Source organism: Haliotis rufescens, unplaced genomic scaffold (genome assembly GCF_023055435.1).
Source record: "Haliotis rufescens isolate VD_foot unplaced genomic scaffold, xgHalRufe1.0.p SCAF_3, whole genome shotgun sequence".
NCBI classification, from domain to species: Eukaryota; Metazoa; Mollusca; class Gastropoda; order Lepetellida; family Haliotidae; genus Haliotis; species Haliotis rufescens.
Window position 1 is genome coordinate 29,817,152 of NW_025964001.1, and position 22,927 is coordinate 29,840,078.

Sequence of the window (22,927 nt, forward strand, 5' to 3'; positions counted from 1 at the left end):
ATTGTATGACTATAGTTGATGTCATACCATGACATTGTGTTCTTAACAGAGCTGCAGATAAGCTGCGTATTTGCGTAAAATACCCCCCCAAAATATTCAAAACCCAATTACTTTCAATTAACTTGCGTACAGAAACGCATGCATTAAATGAAAAACTCAAATGATAAAAACAGCATGTGTAAATACCCAATGAAACTCTTTCAGCATGCGTACAATGGAGCTAATTTCCGAAACACAATTACGAGCTAATTTACTTTACGGTCAAGCCTTTTGTTAAAACCCTCATATGCATCTAAAACATTATTTTATTTTTCTTGAAATATCAAAATGTTAGCTCATTTTGGGGAAAAACCAATAGATTGATGAATAGATGAGTGACAAAATATTGGTTACCCAATGAAAAATGTAATAACCCAATTAAAATAGAAACCTTCGGGTAAAAACTCAATTGCTCAAAAGGTTATCTGGAGCTCTGTCTTAAACTGCCTTTGATTACTATATATAAGTGTTTCAGACTGGCTGTAGCTGATGTGATTCCTTCCTGTGTTTTCCAGAGAAGAGTCCGCTGTCCAGATTAGACAGTTCTGTGTCAGTGGAGAGTGGTGTGGGTGCTGGAGACGCGGGTATGGTCAACGGCACTGCAGCCAATGGAGTGGAGTCCACCGGTCCACAGCTTGCTTCCCCATCATTTAAGGTAGACAAGAGCTCACGAAGTTGTTTACTGAACCATTATGATGACATCACGCTATTGTTGTTGCAGTTGATTCTGAGCTAAGAATTCGTTGCACAATTATGGGTCATTATGCAAACTGAAATTCTCTATCAACCATGACATGGTTTAAGTCAGAGAAATCACCATAATCTCTTGTTTCCAGAATCTACAGATTCCTATCATTTCTCCATTACAAATCAAGTACAATATGGTAATGCAAAAGTGTATTGCAGAAAATACATTTGTTCTATGGTTTGTTAGCCATTGACCAATTTGTTTTTTTGATGAGCTTTGTGTTGCATTCTATTGATTGTGTCAGTTCACTTTTATGTACATTCTTACTAATTCTGGCACCAGCAGCATATATGTACTAAAGTGTATGTTATGCATTTTTGGCTTGGTTCCTGTTCCCGTTTGTGTTGGCGTTCCCATCCTATTTCGAACAAAACTTGGCCTATGCATTGATCATCAGCATAACAGGTGCCTTTTGCTATTTGTTTCAAGTTTTGTTTAATTGAATTTTTTATGTTTCCATGGAAACAGTTTTGACCTTGTCTCAAACGAGGGAAGTGTTCGTTGCGGACCATAACTTGAAAACCGTTCAACACATTTAATCAAAACTTGGTATATGCTTTGCTCATCAGCTTAACTGGTGCCTTTTGCTATTTTGAAATTTTGTCTAAATTGTATAGGTTATGTTTCCACGGAAATAATTTTGACTTAGTCTCAAACAACTCTAGGCGTCATTAGAGAGCCATAACTCTCAAACTAATGACTATTTTTGCATGAAGTATACATGTGCAATGCTCAACTATTGCCTTTTCATATTTTTCAATTTTTAGTTTCTTGTGTTTCCATGGAAACAATTTGGAAATTCTTAAGAGTCTTTCCACCCAGCATGAAGCTACTGATTGTTGATTATGGGTACATCTACTTGCACAATAGAATCCATTATCTAAACTGCTGTTACAGTTCAATAGTCTTATCTGTCCTAGAGAGTCAACATGGCAATGACTGTTATGCTGCTTCATTGGGGGGGGCACAGGTGGCCCAGTCGTCTAAGGCGCCGCGATTTGCTGTGCAGAGTTGCGTCCCTTGGACACGCCAGAAACCTATGATTGTGGGTTCGAATCCCGGTTCGCCCCAATTATGTTTCTAGGTTTGTCAGCACCATACCCGTGCTCGTGGGTTTCACCGAAGTGGTAAACGTCTGAGACCTGCATCACTTCGGGCTTTCCTCCCACATTAAGCTGACACGCCGTGATATAACTGGAATAATGTGAAAAGCGGCGTTAAACCCTATATATATATATAAATGCTTCATTGGTGCTTAAATCAGAATCTGTACTAGTATTTGTTTGCTATTATTGTTTTTTAATTTGCAACAAATTTATAGTAACAACGTGATCTAATGTATAAAAAAATGGAGGGGGGAAGACCTCTGTTTTTATGAGTAAACACACATTCTAGTTAGATATTTTTTTTCATGTGTAGAGAATGTTGGGCATGATAAAAATGCAGTGCCTTGTTGAAGCTATCATTGATGTTCAGCCCTCTCATGTACAACACTTGAACATGTTGAAGCCAATTCCTGTGATTTATCCTCCCCATGAGGATATTGGTTAGAATTGTCCCCAGCAATCTATGCTGGCCCTAAAAGGCAACTTAAAGGATTAGGTGGTCAGACTCGACTGATTGATGGCATGTCATCATACCCCAACAGTGTGGATCTTTGTTCACAATATCAATCACTGGATTATCTGGTCTAGTTTATTTACAGACCGCCATCATTTGGCTGGAATATTGCAGAGTTCTGTGTTAAGCAAACAAAATACTTGCTCTTTCAGCCGAAGCCCCATGTGTATGATGACCTGATGATGTCGCCGCTCCGAGCTGTGGTGACGGAGGAGAAGCTGAACCTGCTGTGGCCACAACCACAAAGTATTGTCCAGGGCGGCGGTCAGCCGTTTGTTATACAAGACCATCTCCCAGTCATTGTAGCTGGAGGCCCTATCTTCAGTAAGTCTAAAAAACTTTTCTGTTACCCTTCTGAAACCTTTACTTTTTCCCACTACCAAACAGGAATGGCCATTTCCACAATGTGATCTTAGTGCTAAGAGAATCTTTACTCCCATACTTTAGAATAGACTTACAACATTTGTGGAACAAAGATCCCTTTGGCCCTTAGGTTAATAAAGAAATGTTCCTTAAGTGAATGAAAAAATGGAAACGACTTCCATGTTTGTTATTTGACTTAAAAATGTTAAATCACATCATGAAAATCCTTTATTCCTCGAAAAGGTCTGAATTGTCCAAACACTGAATGAGTTAATATGAGAAATGAACATATTCATCCACAGTCAGGGTGACCTCTTGAAAATGTCCTCCTTTGTTTTTAACTATAGAAAACCCATTGTCATTCTGTGTAAGAATACAGGTCCCCAGCAAGCTATGCTTGTCATAAGAGACGAATAAATGGATGGGGTGGTGAGGCTTGGTAACTTGGTTGAATGCTTGTCATCTATCCCAATTGCCTGGACCAATGACCATGATGACGTCGATAACTGAATTGTCTGATCCAGACTCGAATATTCACAGCCGTCATAAGTGGAATATTGCCGAGTGCAGCGTTAAATAACAAACAAACAATTCTGACTATGGAACATTGCTTTTCGTGTAATTCACTCACCGATGTGTACAGTTAATATCTTCAGTATCCCTGTGTACTGAGGATCATAGTCATTTTGATGTCAGTCTTGGGGAGAAAACATGTCACAAAGTGTAGGCATGATGCAGTCATTCATGAAAGGTATTGCATACCAAACATTTACTGTGACAGGTCACACAAGAATCATGGGAGTGTGGGAATCTCAGAAAGGCCACTTTGAGGCAGTTGGTGTGAAGTTAGGTTTGGAGATGTTGTCCCCCCTGAATGTGTGTGACATGCCCCATGTGCTGTGTCATGTCAACCAAAGGCTCTGCCAGAACAAGGGCTCGTACAAGATCACCATCTCCCCCAAACAGGTAGGCCGGAGGTGTGGTGTGAGAGGATGTCAGTCAGGTGTTAGTCAGGTGTTAACTTACTGGGCAGTTGTTGATGTTCATTATTATTGTAGTTGGGATGTCGGGAAAACTGGGATACATGTTTCAAGTAGTTCTGAAGTAAAGATGCCAATCAAATTGGTAAAGAATATTGCCTGGTGCCTACATACTTTTCATTAATTGGCTTGGCCAAGTCTTTTCAGCAATTACTACTTCTCAGACTCATAAGAATACCCATGGGGAACTACTGCCATACAATATCAGCCATTCATTAGACATTCCAGGATGTCCTTTTGCTCATTTTTCAAATTTTGAATCAATATTTTTTAAAGCATAGTCTGGAATGGAAGTCGCTAGTATGAAACAAGCACTGTAAAACTCAAGTAAAACTGATTGGCCACGGTCAACTTCTTGTTAGTTATTTAATCGGTCAAAGTTCACAAGAGGTCGTTCTGATGTGACCTGTAATGGGATGTCCTCAGATCTAAGATCTGATTTTAATGAGATTGAACCAAAGATTGTAACATGTGTTTGTTGTGAATAATACAGTGTTTAATTGCCATTATTGTTGTTAACAGTTGAAGATTGTGTGTGGGAGCCTGGAGAGCCTCAACTATGCACTGTGTACAGTACTCCAGCTGTTGGAGCTCTACAGGACCGCAGAGGGAATCTCCGTCCCAACGTTGCTGGTACTGATACCACATCTGTCACATCAGTAGGACCCTGAGGGATGCTGGGGTGGAATTGCTCCCAGCATCCTATGCTGGAGACTTAGTAGATCGGGTGGTCAGACTCGGTGACTTGGTTGATGGCGTGTCACCTCGTACCCCAACAGCTTGGATTGTTGCTCACAACATCGACCACTAGATTGTCTGGACCAGATTTGATTATTTACAAACAGACGTCATATAGCTGGAATTATGCTGAGTGAGGCATTAAACAAAGAAACAAAGAAGGCATCTGTAGGCCAATTCATTTTGTTGTGATTTTCTTTCATCTAAATGACTATTACTCATGCCATGTCATCATTTTCTTAGCAGTTTTATCTAGAGAATAGGAATAGTTTATCTTTTGTATTAATAGTATTACTTTTTCTGACGATCGCATTGTTTTGATGAATCTAAATGCAAACACATGTACCTGCAGATTGATGATTGGCCAACGCTGCATTATCGAGGTGTATTGTTGGATGTGTCACAAGGACGAGTACCCAATATGGTAAGTACACTCAGCAGTTTGGATGATCGGATGTTTCTAGCATTATAACCACGCAGTGGTGATTCGGGGTTAGAATTGGACCACAGCAATCTATGCTAGCCGTAAGAGGCAATTAATCATTTGGGTGTTCATGTCAGTGCATTGATTGATGGCACGTCATTGTACGTAGACGGCATGGATGTTTGCTCACATTATCAATCACTGGATCACTTGATTACTCACAGGCCGCTGCCACATAGCTGAAATATTGCCGAGTGAGGCATTAAACAACAAACAAACAACCTGTATTACCATCGTTATTTCTTTGACATTTTATGGCTTTCTTGATCATTTTTACAGGAAACTCTCCAAGAACTACTGAACACATTGTTTCTACTGAAGATAAATCAAGTAAGTTTTTCCTCACAATGCATTTTGGGTTATTTTATCCTTGATCAGAAAAGAAGCTGGAAATGAAATTGTCCATGATCTGAACATTGTCCTGTTCATCACTTGCTTGTTTTGATGTCAGCTATTACATTTTCAGATTTATCTGTATTCACGATTTAGAAGCAAAAACCCAACAGAGTGGCAGTTGTGTTACTCCAGAAGGTAGGGCATTCTGGTGCAGCAGATCATCATTTAACTCTCACAGACCTTTCCCCCCGTTGAAGATCTGGGGTAGAAAAGGTCTTCAGCAACCCGGGGCGGTCGGGTAGCCTAGTGGTTAAAGCGTTCGCTCGTCACGCTGAAGACCCGGGTTCGATTCCCGATATGGGTACGATGTGTGAAGCCCATTTCTGGTGTCCCTGCCGTGATATTGCTGGAATATTGCTAAAAGCGGCATAAAACCATACTCACTCACTCACTCTTCAGCAACCCATGCTTGCACTGAAAGGCGACTTTGCTTGTCGTAAGAGGCGACTAACGGGATTGGGAGGTCAGACTCGCTGACTTGGTTGATACATGTCATCGTATCCCAGTTGCATGGATCGATGCTCATGATGTCAATCAATGGATTGTCAGGTCCAGATTATTTACAGACTGACATCATATAGTTGGAGTATTGCCGAGTGTGGCGTTAAACAACAAACAAATAAAACAAACACAAACCTTTCATCACTATATGGTTGAAATACTGCCAATGTTACATGAACTTTAACTCACTCTAACAAACTATTGGAGTGGGTGGTCCAAATGCCTCCCCAGTATGAAAGTATGTGGATATCTGGGCAGAATAGGTCGGCAGTTTTTAATTCTTGCTGTCTTATCCTAGTTACAATGTGTGACTTGGCTAATTTTGTGTCATCGGCCCTGATGGCATGGATGGTATGCCTGGTCCAGGTCTCCATTCCTCAAAGCAATCATAGTGCTACGACGATTGTATGTCTAGGTTAAAGTATGGGAGTTAAGATCACCTTAGCACTAAGATCACTTTAGTGACCATGGTGATGCTGGGATGTGTTCAGGTGAATTGTAATTAGAAGCTGGAAACTTTGTTCAAGCGTGTTTTCACAGACAGATCGAATGCTTGGTGTGAGATAGGATCAGTATATAAATATACAATTTATGCCCTCAAAAACAACTAAAAGGGATATTAAATATATTGATTATTAAGTATCGCAAATTTGGGGATGCAATACCCACTATCTATAATAGACGGAAGTTGTAAGCGGTCATACATGCAAGCCATTGCACCCGAAGCTAAATGTGCAATAGTTTATTACTTAACAGACAGTAGGGTAAGCCAGGTATGGAAAGCCATATGGATGGTCCCGGATGGAGCATTGTTAAAGTGACATAAAGTGCAAAGTAGTATAGTACAAGATATCGGTTATGATATACAAAGTAAGAGTATAAAGGTCTTTTGGGTGGCAAGTTAATAAGATTAAGCTTAGCTGCTAGCCAATAACAAATTATGTAATGGAGGAGAAAGGGGATGGTGGTGGGTATGATTTAGCTGATAACTTGTCAGGAAAGATGACTGACTAATGGGCTGAGAAATAGTGCACTTTAGAAAAAAGGAAAGATATTACTATGCATGGGCAATTTAGTGAGTAATCTGTTAAAATGCTTTACACAAGGTCGTTCGCTTGTTGTCTTCGCCACATAAACAAAATTTGTTTGTGACAAACAAAGAACTTTTTGATGTAAAATTTACAATTATTGTTTGTGCAGTGATCTGGTGCATCTGGACTTGCTGTGTTCGGCCCGTGGCTTGCAGCTGGTGCCGGTCCTCGAGGTCGGTCCCAAGGTCCAGTTTGAAGATCTCCCTCTCCTCTACACTGCATTCCAGGACTTTGTGACATGCTGCTCACACTCAGAGTAAGAATAGTCTAACAGACATGACAGAGCCAATGTATTTCTTTATGACATAATCTCTGACTACTCTCCTGACAGCTTAGCATCATTGCGTAGAATGGTCACTAACTAAAGGGGACACAATTACAGCCAAACTGTTTCCACTCAGACATTCAATGTCATCTTATCTGTAGAGCAAATGATGTGAATGAGTACCTGGTCTGGTGCTATGTGGCACATGGTCTGGTGCTTTATGGCACATGGTCTGGTGCTTTATGGCACATGGTCTGGTGCTTTGGCCACATGGTCTGGTGCTACGTGGCACATGGTCTGGTGCTATGTGGCACATGGTCTAGTGCTTTATGGCACATGGTCTGGTGCTACATGGCACATGGTCTGGTGCTACGTGGCACATGGTCTGGTGCTATGTGGCACATGGTCTGGTGCTTTATGGCACATGGTTTGGTGCTATGTGGCACATGGTTTGGTGCTACATGGCACATGGTTTGGTGCTACATGGCACATGGTCTGGTGCTTTATGGCACATGGTCTGGTGCTATGTGGCACATGGTCTGGTGCTTTATAGCACATGGTCTGGTGCTTTATGGCACATGGTCTAGTGCTATGTGGCACATGGTCTAGTGCTTTATGGCACCTGGTTTGGTGTTTTGTTGCACTTGCTTTCATACATATGGCAGTGGAGGCGCAGTTGTCCAATTTGTCTTAGTGTGGCGCAAGTCACTGTGCGGAGTTGCATCACTTTGGCATGCAAGTAATCTTTGATCGTGGGTTCTACCCCCAGATGCACCATGATTATGTTTCTTGGTTTGTCAGCGCCATACAAACATTTTAGGACCTTCATCACATCAGGCTTTCCTTCCCAAATATCAAGCTGATATCGCCATGATGTAACTGAAATACTGTTAACCAGCTTGACTGGTACTTGGTTATATTCGGTATGGTACCTGGTTTTTGTACTACGCTGTACTTCGTTTAGTACTAATTACATTAAGTAATACGTTACCACTGTTATACCGAGGCTGTTGTCTCCCACAACTGCTGCTATAGCGAAATCTACCACAGAGATCTCAATTACCTCATGCAGCACGTGCGTAGCCACCTAGCTGCCATGTGACACCCTTCACTCTTGTCTCCTTCGTCTGCTTAGCAAGACGTGTTTTCTCCTGCTGAAGCGTTCCTTGAAGATTTGGTGATATTTATTATAGTTTATTATCTAATAAACTGTGCTTTTATGGGGCGTTGCGGTAGCTACGCTTGGTTATAATTTTCCCGCCAAACGGAAAATTTTTCCCGCCCTTTTTTCTATATACTTGCGGGGTTCGCGTATGCACGTTGTGTTTTACGTTTCCCCTGTTCTTGTATGTTTTGGGGGTTAACATAACTTATTTCTTTAATAAAAGTTATATGTGTATGTTATATGTTCACATTGCTCGTTTATTTTCTTGTGAAAATGTTCGTTTGTGAATCATTGTGGTGCGTGCGTTGTAACCATGTTTTGTTCTTTGTTTATAGCAAACAATCAATGTCTGACATGGATATGTCCCCAGTATCCACCCCCTCTACCCCTGCTCCTCGGAGTTATGGGGTGTGCAGAAAGTTTTTGTCGTCCCGGGATCCCCACGTTCGTTGCCCGCGGTGCAGGGTTCCTTGCGGGGACACCCGGTGCATCCTGTGCGAAGGTCTGGGGCCTGCGGATTTTGAGCGGTACCGGCTGTACGTACAGTCCGTCTCCACCCCTGTGGTGGCCGGTTCGTCCGGTCGGGGTCCCCGTGCGGGTACCACCTCCTCGGCTGCGGCGGATCCCCTTGCGGCCCTCGGGCTGTCTGGGGATTCCGTCGCCGCATTGTTGTCGAAACTTGTGGATTCCATGCTGGCGGCCTTATCGCAAGATAGGCCGCTGGCTGTTCCGTCCCCGGCCTCTTCGGTGGCCGCGGGGTCCACCGGTAAAGCGGCGGATCTCTTGGCGGCCCGTGTGCTGTCCGGGGATTCCGTCGCTGCATTACTTGCATAACTTGTGGACTCCAAGCTGGCGGCCTTATCTCAGGATAGGCCGCTGGCTGTTCCGTCCCCGGCCACTTCGGTGGCCGCGGGGTCGGACGCGGGGTCCACCGGTACGGCGGCGGCTCCCGTGGTCACCGGTCCTTCCCCCGAACCGTTGCTCCCGCTATCGGTTTAGGACCGCGTGGCCATGGTTTATGACCTCTTTGAGGACATGCCCCGGCCGGTACCGCGGGGAATCCACGACTGTGGGTTCCTCCGAGGTATACGATGAGTCTTCCGACTCGGCTTTCCCCGTATCAACCTTGCTGCGCGGTTTCAAGCCTTCCTTGGAGAACGCCTTCGCGGCGGCCTCCGGTCGGGGTCTCCCGTTGCCTCCGACGTCGTGGAGAAAGGGTTTATTCCCGGTACATGACCTTGCCTTTCCCGAGGCTGGTCCTACCGCGGAGGCCCATGTTGAGCGGTTGGGTGTCCGTGCCCCACCGGCTGCTACGGTAACGCAAGCTACCTTGCACCAGCTGGACGCCCTCGCTCGGCACTCCATGTCTCACGGAGACACTTACTTGGCTGCAGCGGCCCGTCTGGTCGAAGGTTCTCCCACGGACCGTGACCAGCGCATTTACAACTGCCTGCTCAGTTTAAATGCTTGCCTGGAGTACGTTGCCGAGGACTCTCGGCACACACTTGCTCTTGTTGGGTCCCTGCATAGGCGCCTGGGTGCCGCTCCTAACCGGAGCGCGCCCCAGGCTGCTGCGGCCGGTAGGTCTAAGGGGTCGGGTTCTTCTTCCTCTGGGAAGTAGCCCCGCCCTGAGGGCTCCGGTATGGGCAATCAGCTGCCCTTTCGCGGGAAAACGGGGAACTGGGGGAAGCCCAAATCGTCGACGGACGGCAAGGGCCCCTCCAGGTGACTCTCATTGGAGGGGTTCGTATGCCGACAGCGCCAACTTCGGTTGGCCCTTAGGCGAACCCGAGTCACTTGGCCCTGGACAGTTGCGCCTGTCGCAACCTGTCAGGGCCCCCTCTCCTTCCCCAGTGGGAGCCAGACTCCAGACTTACTGGGAGAATTGGGAACAAGTGTTCGACGACCCGTGGGTGGTCAACACGATTCGGTACGGCTATCGGCTTGATCTCAAAGCGAATCCGCCGCTCACCGTTGCCCCGTTGGCAGGTTTCGATTCGGAAACCGATCTTCCCATCCTCGCCGATGCCATCGGCAGGTTGGTGGAGAAGGGGCAGTACGGGAGTTAGCTCTACCAGAAATAACACCGGGGTTTTACTCCAGGATATTTCTCGTTCCCAAGTAGGACAGTGCCGAACTCAGAATGATTCACACGTCCGCTCCCTGGCTGTTCACCCGGTTAACCACCCCCATAGTGGGGTTCCTCCACAGGAGGGGTGTCCGGTACTTCGCGTACCTGGACGACTCGCTAGTAGCAAATCGAATGACGGACACCCTGTCACGCCATCTCGATTTCGCACGTCGGCTCTTGGAGCAATTTGGGTGGATTATCAATCTCCCCAAGAGCGAGTTAACCCCTTCTCAGAACTTGCTGTTCATCGGAGGTCGGTTCAACACGGTGTCCCATCGCCTCTTTGTCCCCCCAGACCGGTGGCACAAAATTCAGGCGATGATTGCCAAAGTCTTAGCGGTGCAACAGACTGTTCCCTTTTGGGAACAGCTGTTAGGGCTACTTGTATCAGCCCAGGACTGCACCGCACGGGGTCGTCTCCAACTCCGCCCGCTGCAACGGTTTTTAATCCAGTTGTTAGCAACGGAGGTGAACAGTGCGACCGTCGCCCTCCCGGATCGGCTCCGACCGCATCTGGAGTGGTGGACGGTCCCTTACATTGTCTTATCAGGAGTCTCTATGCGGCCCTACCGGGCCACGTTGACCCTGTATACAGACGCCTCTCTAGTGGGCTGGGGCGCCCATCTAAAGGGGGAGGTGAGCTCGGGGCTGTGGTGCTTAGACGAACTAGGTCTTCACATCACTTGTCTCGAGTTCAAGGCAGTGATCAACGCAGTCAATCACTGGAAGCATCGTCTCGTCGACGCCCGGCTCATGCTGGCGACCGACAACACGACGGTAGTGTCCTATGTGAACAAACTGGGGGGAACCCACAGTCACTCGCTACTCGATCTCACGTTCGAGTTTTACGCTCTGGTGGACAGTGTCCCGTGCCAGATACGCGCCCGTCACATCCCAGGTGTGCGGAACGTACTGGCCGATGCTCTATCGAGGCCTCAGGATCCGAGCCCCACAGAGTGGATGCTGAACCCAGTAGTGTTTCAGTGGCTGTGCGAACGTTTGGGTCGTCCGATGGTCGACCTGTTCGCAACGCGGTTCAACAATCAACTCCCGTTGTTTGTATCACCAGTCCCGGTCCCGAGGGCCATCGATCACGATGCTCTCGCGTTAGACTGGACGGGCTTGGTCGCTTATGCTTACCCGCTGACAGCGTTGATACCACACATTCTAAGCCGGCTCCGAGGAGTTCGCTGTCGAATGTTACTGATCGCGCCCATGTGGCCGAACAGATCGTGGTACCCCGACTTGCTGACCCAGGTCACGCAGTCGCCACTTCCACTGCCTGTGAGACCGGATCTCTTGATCCACCCTCACACCCGTCAGCTTCATCCAAACGCAGGGCAGTTCAATCTGCACGCGTGGATGTTGTCACCGAGCGTCTGAGGAGTAAAGTTTTTTCTCGCCGGGCGTCTCGGGCATACGTTAGTATGCATCGTGATTCTACCCAGAAGGTGTATAATGCACGTTGGGTTATTTTCACGAAGTGGTGTTGTAAACATCACATTCATTCGCCAGATAAGGTATCTGTGCAGGATATTGCTCGTTTCATGTCTCACTTGCGAGAGACCCGGAAACTCTCCGGGGGTTCCATTGCCAACTATGTCTCGTCCGTTGCTACGGTACGGGACGTTGCTATGGGTACCAGTCTCTCCAAAGAGCCGGTGATACGGGGTATTATCAAGGGTTTCAAACAGCACGATCTTAAGAAGGGCCGCCTTCGGGCACCGGCCTGGGATCTTTCCCTAGTGTTGCAATCACTTACGGAAGCTCCGTATGAACCCTTGCATAGTGCTTCGTTCCGGCATGTGACTTGGAAAACAGCATTTCTCCTCTCCTTTGCCACGGCGGCACGTGTATCCGAAATTCATGCACTCGATGTCGCCAAGGTACGATTCGATAGGGGTGACGAAGGAGCGGTCCGCCTGGGCCTGCTCATGGGCTTCGTCGCCAAGAATCAGAGAGTCGGGCAAACGGAGAGAGAATTCACTGTAAGATCACTCAAAGAAATCTTACATCCTGCTGATACTGAGGACAGAGCGCTGTGTCCGGTTAGGGCCCTTAAGTATTATCTTAAGGCTTCGAATGAACGTAGACAAGGGCGTGACCGTCTGTTCATATCGTGTAACCCTAATCGCACGGTTGACATACCTCGCAACTCGATTGCGTTGTGGCTTCGTTCTGTCATCAATCTGGCGTACCGGTCTCGGGGGTTACCGGTAGCGGGGTCAAACCCGCACGAGATCAGGGCGCTAGCGGCAACATTTGCCCTACACTCGAATATCTCTGTTCGCAGAATATTACGAGGTTGTTACTGGCGTTCTGACTCGGTTTTTGCCAATCATTACCTCAAACAGGTCGCTGATGCCGTCGTGGAGAGTGTGCACCGTCTTGGCCCGCGGATCGCGGCGCAAGCGGGCACCTAAGGGGTGTGCCCAGCGCAATTCCGAACTCCTCAGGCGTCTGACCTTGCACGGTGGTCAATCTGGGTCTACTCCAATGTTCCCACTGCCGTGGGTACAGGAGTTGGGGTCCCGCAAACCAGCGCACTCACACCACAGGTGAGGGCGGCTTTTTGTGTGCTTTGTCCTTATTTGTATTTTGACAATTATGTCTTTAATTGTCTGTCGTGTATCCCAACCTTGTGATGCATGCTTACAAATACTGGAATTAGGTCACGCGCCTAATGCATACTTTAAGTAGGCTTGCTCTGGGATATACGGTCTGAATGAAATTAATTTCCCTCTTTTCGACTGTTTAACCTGATCTAAGATTAAGCTCACGCGGATACAGTGTTCTCATCCGCTGCGGCGATGAAATACCTATCCAGTGGGGCCGTTTGGAGTCACCAATCGTTTTGGCAATGACGATTGAGCCTTACGGTATGCGCTTGACAGTGCTTTGGTATTCCTATAGGGTAACGCCTAGCTAGGTGCATGCGCATCGAGTGCTTCCGCCTTGGTGTTTACTTCCGCTGGTCGGAAGGAACGCTAGCAGTCAGGATTCGGGTTGTAGGTGCTCCCCACCGCCTACTGTGGTAGTCAGCCTCGGTATAACAGTGGTAACGTATTACTTAATGTAATTTGTAGAATTTTCCTATTCGGAATATTCTATAAGTAATACGTTACCACTGGGCTGCTGCCCGCCTGTCCGTCCCCCGAGCACTTGCTCTCGCAGGAGACAAGAGTGAAGGGTGTCACATGGCAGCTAGGTGGCTACGCACGTGCTGCATGAGGTAATTGAGATCTCTGTGGTAGATTTCGCTATAGCAGCAGTTGTGGGAGACAACAGCCTCGGTATAACAGTGGTAACGTATTACTTATAGAATATTCCGAATAGGAAAATTCTACAATATTGGAACTAGTTTAGTACTCAACTACTGAACATATGTAATCTGTTGCACATGTTATAGGTCATTGTCTCCTGTCAGTGTGTTCAAGATTCTTTTTCAGTGTTATTCTGTGAACTGAGGGGAATGATGTGTAAGTCACTCCTTCCCCAGAACAAAACAGATAGAGCAACTTGAGGCATTCATGGCATCAGATTTTAGCTATCTTGGTGTGCGATTTGTCTCAAACAATATTTAATCTGAAATGTAACAAATTTTACAACTAACACTACCCGACCTATACCATGTCCTAAACCATACATGTCAAGGATGTGGTGCTGTGTGTGTACAGGTTTGTCAGTGCTGGCCCTCGACTGAGCAGTTTCCTTCTGGATGTGACAGATGATTACCTGAACGTGAATGACGCAAGTCGGTACCTGCCCGTGAGTCGGGACCAGACCCTGCAGCTGTGTGGCTATCCCCTCCATGGCCTCAGCACATCCCTGTTGCAGCAGCTGCCACCACATATTGTCTTTAACGAGTTTGGTGTCAAGGTGAGCTCCCCTTCCTACTTCCTTGGTGACCCGTGAAGATCTGGGGTAGAATAGGTCTTCAGCAACCCATGCTTGCCGTAAGAGGTGACTATGCTTGTCGTAAGAGGCGACTAACAGGATTGGTTGGTCAGGCTCGCTGACTTGGTTGATGCATGTCATCGTATCCCAACTGCGTGGATTGATGCCTATTGTGTCAGCGTTAAACAACAAACAAAACCTCCTTTGGTGTTTGCTCTTAATAGTAATAGCTCAACTACTGCGCAATGCCCATTAAAATCACATCTTTTTCTATGTTACGGTTCGCAGATTGCTAACCTACCAGTTTCAACCACATTAGTGTGGTGTCCCCTAGCTTTCTGAACTTTCATCTTTAATGAAAAACAAACATTTATGTATCTCATTACTTGAACTGTTTGATTAACATCTTTTGAAGTTGGTAAGTAACATTAAAGACAAGATATTAGATGGATGACAACTTCCTTATAAAAGAAAGAAAGAAGTTGTCATCCATAAAATATTTCCTCTTTACTGATGTCTCATTACTTACCATACCACAAACAAAGTTTATCGTAACACAGATATGCTACATGCATGTGTAAGGCGACATTTGTTATATTTCTTGGTTTATGGATGCACCGCTCTTTCAAAGTCCAAATGTTAAAAAAAAACAAAAAACGAAAATTACCCTTTTTTATTACCGCTGATCTTCTCATAAAAAAGTTCAAACAAAAAAGATTTCATTTCCTCGCTGGGATCCTTCTCTAATACCATCAAAGCTTATCAACGCAAACCGCAGTGGTGACCAGTTTAACTCTGATGCTTTTTTTTTTAATTGGCCAACCTAACTTTTGAAATGAGTTTGAAATCCGTAATCCAAGAAATAGAAAAAATGTCGCCTAATGCTTAACATGATTCTGGGGTTCATTCCACAAAGTGATTGTAGCGTTAAGGTGATTCTAACTGCCATACTCTAACATAGTTTTGGGACTGCCGAAGCTCTACAATCGCTTTGTGAAACGGGGCCTGATACTTATGCAGGGTGTGCACAGGGCTGGATAAGGCCTTGAATTTTAGAGTTTGTCTTGAAAAGGCCTTAAATCAGCATTTGCCTTGTAAATGCCTTGAAAGTAAACATGACTTGAAATGACCTTAAATTATCATGATTATTCCCTAACTACGCATTAATCTTTTTTACTATTTAGATATATATGTGAATTACAAACATGCTTGTGAATGTCTACGAATGTATGCAATAAATGTTGCATAACAACAAGTAATTTAATCTTCATGGCTGACTTTGCTTACCTCATTTGCATGATCATTTCTTGAATTAACCATGTTAATGGTGTTCTACCAAATACATGTGACTGCAATCTGGGATGAGTTACTTTCCTTTGTAATGTCTGTATTAAATCACAGCACTGAATGTTTGCATCTTGTTTGTGTTATATATTTGCCTTGAATTTAACTAAAAGTGCCTTGAAACGTTGGTGAGGACAAATCTGCACCAACCCTGTAATTGCTCAGACAGATCCCATGCTGGATCACTGATTAACATGATTAATGGAACTTTCTATTCGGTATTTGTGTTACAAGTGTTGCTTCCTCTTCAGGCAGACCATGACTTCCGCAACTTCTGTGGCCCATTGGCTGATCTGGGGTAAGAAGTTCTCATATAAGCAAATTAACAATAATCTGAATTTGTCAATTTATGCGTCTTGAATGTTGAATGTTGTGGTTCTCTTTTATTGCATGCATGCGCTTCTAAGATCAAAGGATGTATAGTGTGAAAAGTTAACTAGTTGAACAATCGTATTTCCGGGACTTGCCGCGGATGTTTTCAAACAGATTATTAGAACTCCATTCAGCGATAAACGGTTGATTATGCAATGAAAAGCGTTATGTGCAAATGAACAACGAACAACAATACAATTATTTCTGTGAAAACTCTCAGTAATAAAAGTGTACATAAATTTTGGGAGCCATGCGTTACCGCGCGTAGTAACCGAGGTAGCGCTTTATCGAAGAGCGCAATAGCGAGGGATCACTGTATTAACATAACTAAAGAGCTGAAGTAACGTGTGTCCGTGTGTCTTCCAGGATCAGCTTCATGACCTGCCCTGGCACTGCAGCGTGGAACAGGTGAGTTGGATGAGTGTGTTGTGGCCCATCCCGTGACATGTCGTTACTCATCTTCCCGAGGCAAGTGAGTTAACTGACTATAAAAGTCAATTTTCCACCCTTGCCGAACTAGGATGGTATTATGGAGTAACATTTTGGCTGGACTAATGAGTCTATGCATAATCCAATCAAAATCGCACAATGAAATCGAAATCCATTTCGGAAACTGCCATGCAGATTTCGGTCTCATTGTCAACAGACATTTTCTAAATCTTTTCATGTTTTTTTATCAAGGTGCTCATGTGATTTGATGCACTTCTTTTATCACAACATAGATCTTGATACCGATCAGATCGACTTGACCAGACGCCGCCATTTTGATTAAAGCAAATGCAAGTGATAAGAGAGGTGGAATCTGATTGGTCCATAGGAGAGGCATAGAAGGCACATAACTCATAATAGCCACAGGCGGTGCTTCAATCGAGCCCAGGAGTACCAGCCTAGTTTGGCAAGGGTGGAAACTGGACTTTTATAGTCAGTTAACTCTCTTGCCTTGGGAAGACATAGAGAATCTCACTTAGGTGTCTATTGATATCAAATATATCATAATGAGTCGAAGCTGGTTGTGGAGTTATCGCCGAGTACTGATAAGTTTGATATCAAGAGACTCAAGGGTAAGATTCTATTTCTCATCTAAAATCATTCTTCCCCAAATATGTGTAATATCTTTTATGACCATCCCAGATTCTCCCATCAACAATTTATCCAACCATTCAGCAGATGAATTGTACCTGTACTGATCGGTGTCAACTTACATGTTACTGGATGTCAGTAGTTGGTACCATGTAATGACTGTGTGTCTCTATGTGCAGCCTGGCAGGATGTCCTGAGGCAGCTCTATGTAACATCTACAACGCCATGAAGTGTGCAACATCACAGGGAGCTATGGGGATGGTTGTGTGCAACTGGACGGGGAAGGGACATCTCACCCACCTCCCCTTCTCCTGGGCAGGGCTACTGATGGCTGCCGGTTTGAGCTGGGGCACAGATGTACACTGGGTAAGGTTCCAGATTTGAAAGATTCAATTCCTGAAAAGTGTAATTATAGCTTCAAGTCCAATTTAAGAATATAATAGCCTTATTCTCCTGTCAGGGAAGGCTCCACAGGAATATACTGTTTTGAGTGTGGTACATGAGTCTGGATAACTCAGTTACCTCCCTTAGCTCCTCCTTTCCAGAAGAGCCATGTGCAGAAGGTAATTTTAAAGCAATAGATTCATATTTTTATATATAATCTTTCATATTCTTTTAACTGATGTCTCTTTTTTCTTGAATAGGATTTCATCCTTGGCAACTTAGCGGACTTGTTGAACCAGCATGTGTATAAAGACAAAGCTATGGTTTTGGGACATGCTCTGGTGGAGTTGGGGAGGGCAGAGACTTACCTCATGCGTTGTGCACGCAATCAGCCAGGTGAGTACTACAGTCCATGTGTATAAAGACAGAGCTTTGGTCTAGTAGAGCTGGGAAGGGCACAGACAGACAGATATATTTCATGTGGCCATGAGGCTGATAGTACAATGACATCCCGATGGATTACCAACAGTAAACAATTGAAATTGGACAATCTTGCCCAAGCTGACAGACAATGGACATCAATAAAGCTACAGGCACAGAAGAAAGACCAGCAGAGGGAAGAGAGGTGGTAGGGGTAAACAGACAGTATTCAACCATTTCATTGGATCTCAGGATGATAGTCCCACCAATCACCATCAGGTATTAACAAAACCCTGTTTATGTTCACCCAATGACCCTAGCGAATGCTCTGAAATTATGTCTGTTGAATGCGCGATCATTAAGAAACAAATGGGAAGATTGGGCTGACTTATTAGTAACAATACTGACATTTATTGTAACCGAAACTTGGCTGCAGGAAGTCGGGGACTGAGCTTCCATTGCAGCTCTGACACCAACAGGTTACAAATTCATCAACTCAAGGTGGAGGACTTGCCATCATTTTCATGAACTATTTAAATGTCAAACCCTGTTTCTGTTCCCGGATGCTAAATCATATCAATACATTTAAGTTTTCCTTATCAACGGTGAGACTACTACTCAAATTTTTGCCTTATACCGTCCTCCACCAACCAAGAAGAATCAGTTACCAAACTCTATGTTTTATGAGTCTAGGGTTAGGACGAGTTAAAATTTACTACCCGTGTACCCACTGTAGGTCTCAAGAGTTGGGTACAACATGTCTGATTGGGAATTGTTTTACCGCAGCCCTGGAAAAATTATTTAGATACATGTATCAAACGATCAGATTATCCATGCACTGAAGTTGACTGAAGCTTCATCTTTACCCGAACATACAGAAGTTGAATGAATGTGTGCATTGTCAGAAAGAAATGTGACCATTAATGACTTGAAGTGTAACCAATGAGCTATAATGAGTTTTGTCATTAAACAATATATCACGTGACTAACCACGGGCGGGTAGTCCTGTGGGTATCCGGATCCTACTCAGGCCCCACCCGACCCAAGTACCCGAGTTACCCGTCCCAGCCCTAGATGAGTCCTCAGAACTCATGGATACTGCCATCCATACTAAAGGAAGATTGATCATTCTTGGTGACTAACTTTCACTTTGACAAACCTCATAATTCTGACACTATAAACATATGATGAAAGTATTGAAATTAATAGCCTCGTTCAGCATGTGATGGTCACAACTCACAAAAGTGGCCACATTCTGGATTGGGTACTCACCATGAGTTGGAAGATTGTTAGACTAACATTTAGTCTCTGAAATCTTATATTACACAATATCCTTCTTGACTCTAAAAATAAAACAAAATTCCCTATGCTGATTTCAGATAGAGCTAGCTTGAGCTGGCTAGACTTGCTTTTTGCTTTTTCTAGATTATTATTTTTTCATAAAATAAATATATTCCACGGTCATGGTGCAGGACTAGAAGATTGTGTGCGCACTACAGAAGTGACTGACATGCAAATATCAGATCACTTCCTCATGACCACAGTGCTGGACACAAGGCCACCCTGCCCTACCCTACCATATCTGTTAGGTGCAGAAATATCAGACAAATGGAAAATGAGGCCTTCAGAGAGGACCTCCCTTGCTGTAATCTGGTTCAAAGTCCTGACAAATGGGAACATCTTTTGGAAATACATGTATACAACGTTCATGTTGGGACTTCATGTTCAGAGAATAGAAAGAAAATACTACACAGGCCAGAATCACCCCAGACTTTCACCCCAGAAGTGAGTATTGCTGAAAGGGATTGGAGAAAAGAAGACAGAAAGTGGAGAAAATCACATCTTAAAATCAATAAACGGCTGTATGTGTCTACACGGAACAAAGTGACATCAGTTATCACACGATGTGAACAAAAATACATGAACTCCCAAATTAACGAAAGTTTGTCAAACCCTAATGCTCTCTATAAACTCTTGTCTACTCTGATGGAAAAATCAACAAGTAAATCCTGCCCCTCGATCGGGGATACTCAAGAAACTGCACAGTCATTTGCTAATTACTTCAACACTAAGATTGAAATAATACAAGGCCTTTTGAAGGAAACCAACTGGCTTCACAGATTCATGTCCAGCAGTATTCAACCAAGAACCTCTGAATACACTGGTGTCATTCACTGAAAGTAAGATAAGGTCAATTCTGAAGAGAGCAAAGCCACCACTGTGTCCTCTATATCCTATCCCAACTAGACCTTTGTATGAAAATATTGACATTCTTCTCCCAATAGTAAGCGGAATAGTCATCATGAGCCGGGGCATGGGTGGCCCAGTCGTCTAAGCCGCCACAATTTGCTGTGCAGAGTTGCGTCCCTTGGGCACGCCAGAAGCCTAAGATAGTGGGTTCGAATCCTGGTTCGCCCCGATTATGTTTCTAGGTTTGCCAGCACCATACCCATGCTCGTGGGTTTCACCGAAGTGGTAGACTGGGATGCCAGTTGACATGAAGAAGGCCTTGATAAAACCTCTTCTCAAAGAGACATGGCTAGATCCAGATAACCTGAAGAACTGTAGATTTTCAGATGTATTATCAGTCAGATCACATTTAATAATAAAATATTTTGCTTTTGCTTTGCTTTGTTTATCTTATCTAGTTACTTCCACTTTGTCAATGTCATATAACATGATAAAATCACCATGACAAGAAAAGCCAAATATCCTCTTTGTATATACATATATGTGTGTGATAAAGTTTGTGAATAATCGCCTGAGCTGATGCATGAACTGTGTAACAGATCTGGGCCCTGTTCGGGGCCCAGGTGGACATCAAACCAGAAGGATGGGATAACCTATTTTTATATCAATTCTTCTGCAGATGTTACAAGACTTGAAGTATAATCAATGTAGCAGGTGTATAATTTATAATCTGGTCTCCATAAATGTTGTATGTGTTGTAAATCAATACATCAGGGCCCACTTGCACAAAGCGATCTTAGTGCTACAACTATTGTAAGCCTTTGTTAAAGTATGGGAGTCACGATCATCTTAGGGCTAAGATCGCTTTGTGCAAGTGGGCCAAGGTCTGTTTTTTTATCACAGACAACAATTTTATTTCAGACTCCTTCTTTCATAGAATACATTATTTGGCAACCCCTCCTCTTTCGCTGTCATTTTTTCATGGGTTCATTGGTTACAGTGTGTGTCATTTTTCATCAAGGGTACATTTCTGTATAACTCTTTCATCGAGGGTACATTTCTGTATTACATTTTCATCGAGGGTACATTTCTGTATTACTCTTTCATCGAGGGTACATTTCTGTATTACTCTTTCATCGAGGGTACATTTCTGTATTACACTTTCATTGAGGGTACATTTCTGTATTACACTTTCAACGAGGGTACATTTCTGTATAACTCTTTCATTGAGGGTACCTTTCTGTATAACACTTTCATCAAGGGTACATTTCTGTATAACTCTTTCAACGAGGGTACATTTCTGTATAACACTTTCATCGAGGGTACATTTCTGTATAACACTTTCATCGAGGGTACATTTCTGTATAACTCTTTCATTGAGGGTACATTTCTGTATAACACTTTCATCAAGGGTACATTTCTGTATAACACTTTCATCGAGGGTACATTTCTGTATTACACTTTCAACGAGGGTACATTTCTGTATTACACTTTCATCGAGGGTACATTTCTGTATTACTTTCATCGAGGGTACATTTCTGTATTACACTTTCATCGAGGGTACATTTCTGTATTACACTTTCAACGAGGGTACATTTATGTACTACACTTTCATCGAGGGTACATTTCTGTATTACACTTTCAACGAGGGTACATTTCTGTACTACACTTTCATCGAGGGTACATTTCTGTATTACACTTTCATCGAGGGTACATTTCTGTATTACACTTTCATCGAGGGTACATTTCTGTATCACACTATATGAAAATGACCCCATCTTGTTAATTATTGCCTTGTGTTTCTCCCCAGGCAATGATGTGGGAGATTTGCCGGATGAGCACGGATCTGTCCTGTTCCAGTTTCTGTCCTACCCTGATGGTGTTCCCTTAGAATATTTGGCTCCCGATGTCATACAGGTAAATACCATAACCATGATAATAGACACATCTCTTTGTCTGACGATCCTCTTGTGAAGCATGTCAAGACTCATGATGAAAACAAGGCATTCCACAGTTTTCGTAAACGAGCCAAGGATGTGGGACCTAATCTAAATGTCAATGTTGATGGTTCTGTACTGCTGGACGGTACAGAATATGAGTGTCAACCAAGCAAAGTTTGCTGTTTGCTGCTCAGGACCAGTCACTTCCCACTCGAAACCGTCAATGTGTGATTTTGCATCAAAATGTAAATATGAAATGTAGATTATGTAATGAATTTAATGAGACTGTCCAACACATTGTCAGTGCATGCCCAGATTTGGCACTATCACAGTATCTTAAGCGACATGATGGAGTGGCTCGATCATTTTATTACCGTCTTTGCAATGCTTGTGGTTTTGATGCAGAGGTCCATCCATCGTACGACCCAGAATATGACGAGGGCGTCATGGAAAATGATAAACTTTGGAATAGGTCCGTATACAGCCTAAGGCGTATCCATGCCAATAAACTTGATCTTGTCCTTTTTGATAAATCCAATGAAATCATTTATATTATTGAATTTTCTGTCCCTTTTGACACTAATGTGATTGACAAGATTAAGGAAAAACATGGCAAATATGCAGACCTTGCTTTTGAAAGGTCAAGCTTGCATCCCAAGTACCAAGTTGTCCGACTCATTTTTCTGGGTGGGTGACTAGGCAGCGCCTCCTACGAGAAG

At 44.1% G+C, this 22,927-nt stretch overlaps 1 protein-coding gene across 2 annotated transcripts in view; it reads left to right on the top strand.

Annotated features, from left to right (window-relative positions):
- The window catches only part of LOC124145584, a 41,202-nt gene that overhangs the window by 10,796 nt on the left and 7,479 nt on the right, over positions 1-22,927 (top strand). Inside the window, exons 7-21 of one of the 2 annotated variants that reach the window (XM_046515406.2) lie at positions 555-694; positions 876-923; positions 2,560-2,731; positions 3,552-3,736; positions 4,333-4,443; positions 4,901-4,972; positions 5,312-5,362; positions 5,499-5,563; positions 7,130-7,276; positions 14,259-14,460; positions 16,074-16,120; positions 16,561-16,602; positions 17,454-17,640; positions 17,919-18,054; positions 22,079-22,185. In XM_046515406.2, the coding sequence (XP_046371362.2) occupies positions 555-694; positions 876-923; positions 2,560-2,731; positions 3,552-3,736; positions 4,333-4,443; positions 4,901-4,972; positions 5,312-5,362; positions 5,499-5,563; positions 7,130-7,276; positions 14,259-14,460; positions 16,074-16,120; positions 16,561-16,602; positions 17,454-17,640; positions 17,919-18,054; positions 22,079-22,185 (1,712 nt within the window). The remainder of the gene's footprint in view (positions 1-554; positions 695-875; positions 924-2,559; positions 2,732-3,551; positions 3,737-4,332; positions 4,444-4,900; positions 4,973-5,311; positions 5,363-5,498; positions 5,564-7,129; positions 7,277-14,258; positions 14,461-16,073; positions 16,121-16,560; positions 16,603-17,453; positions 17,641-17,918; positions 18,055-22,078; positions 22,186-22,927) is intronic. The other variant, XM_046515415.2, reaches the window with a different exon arrangement.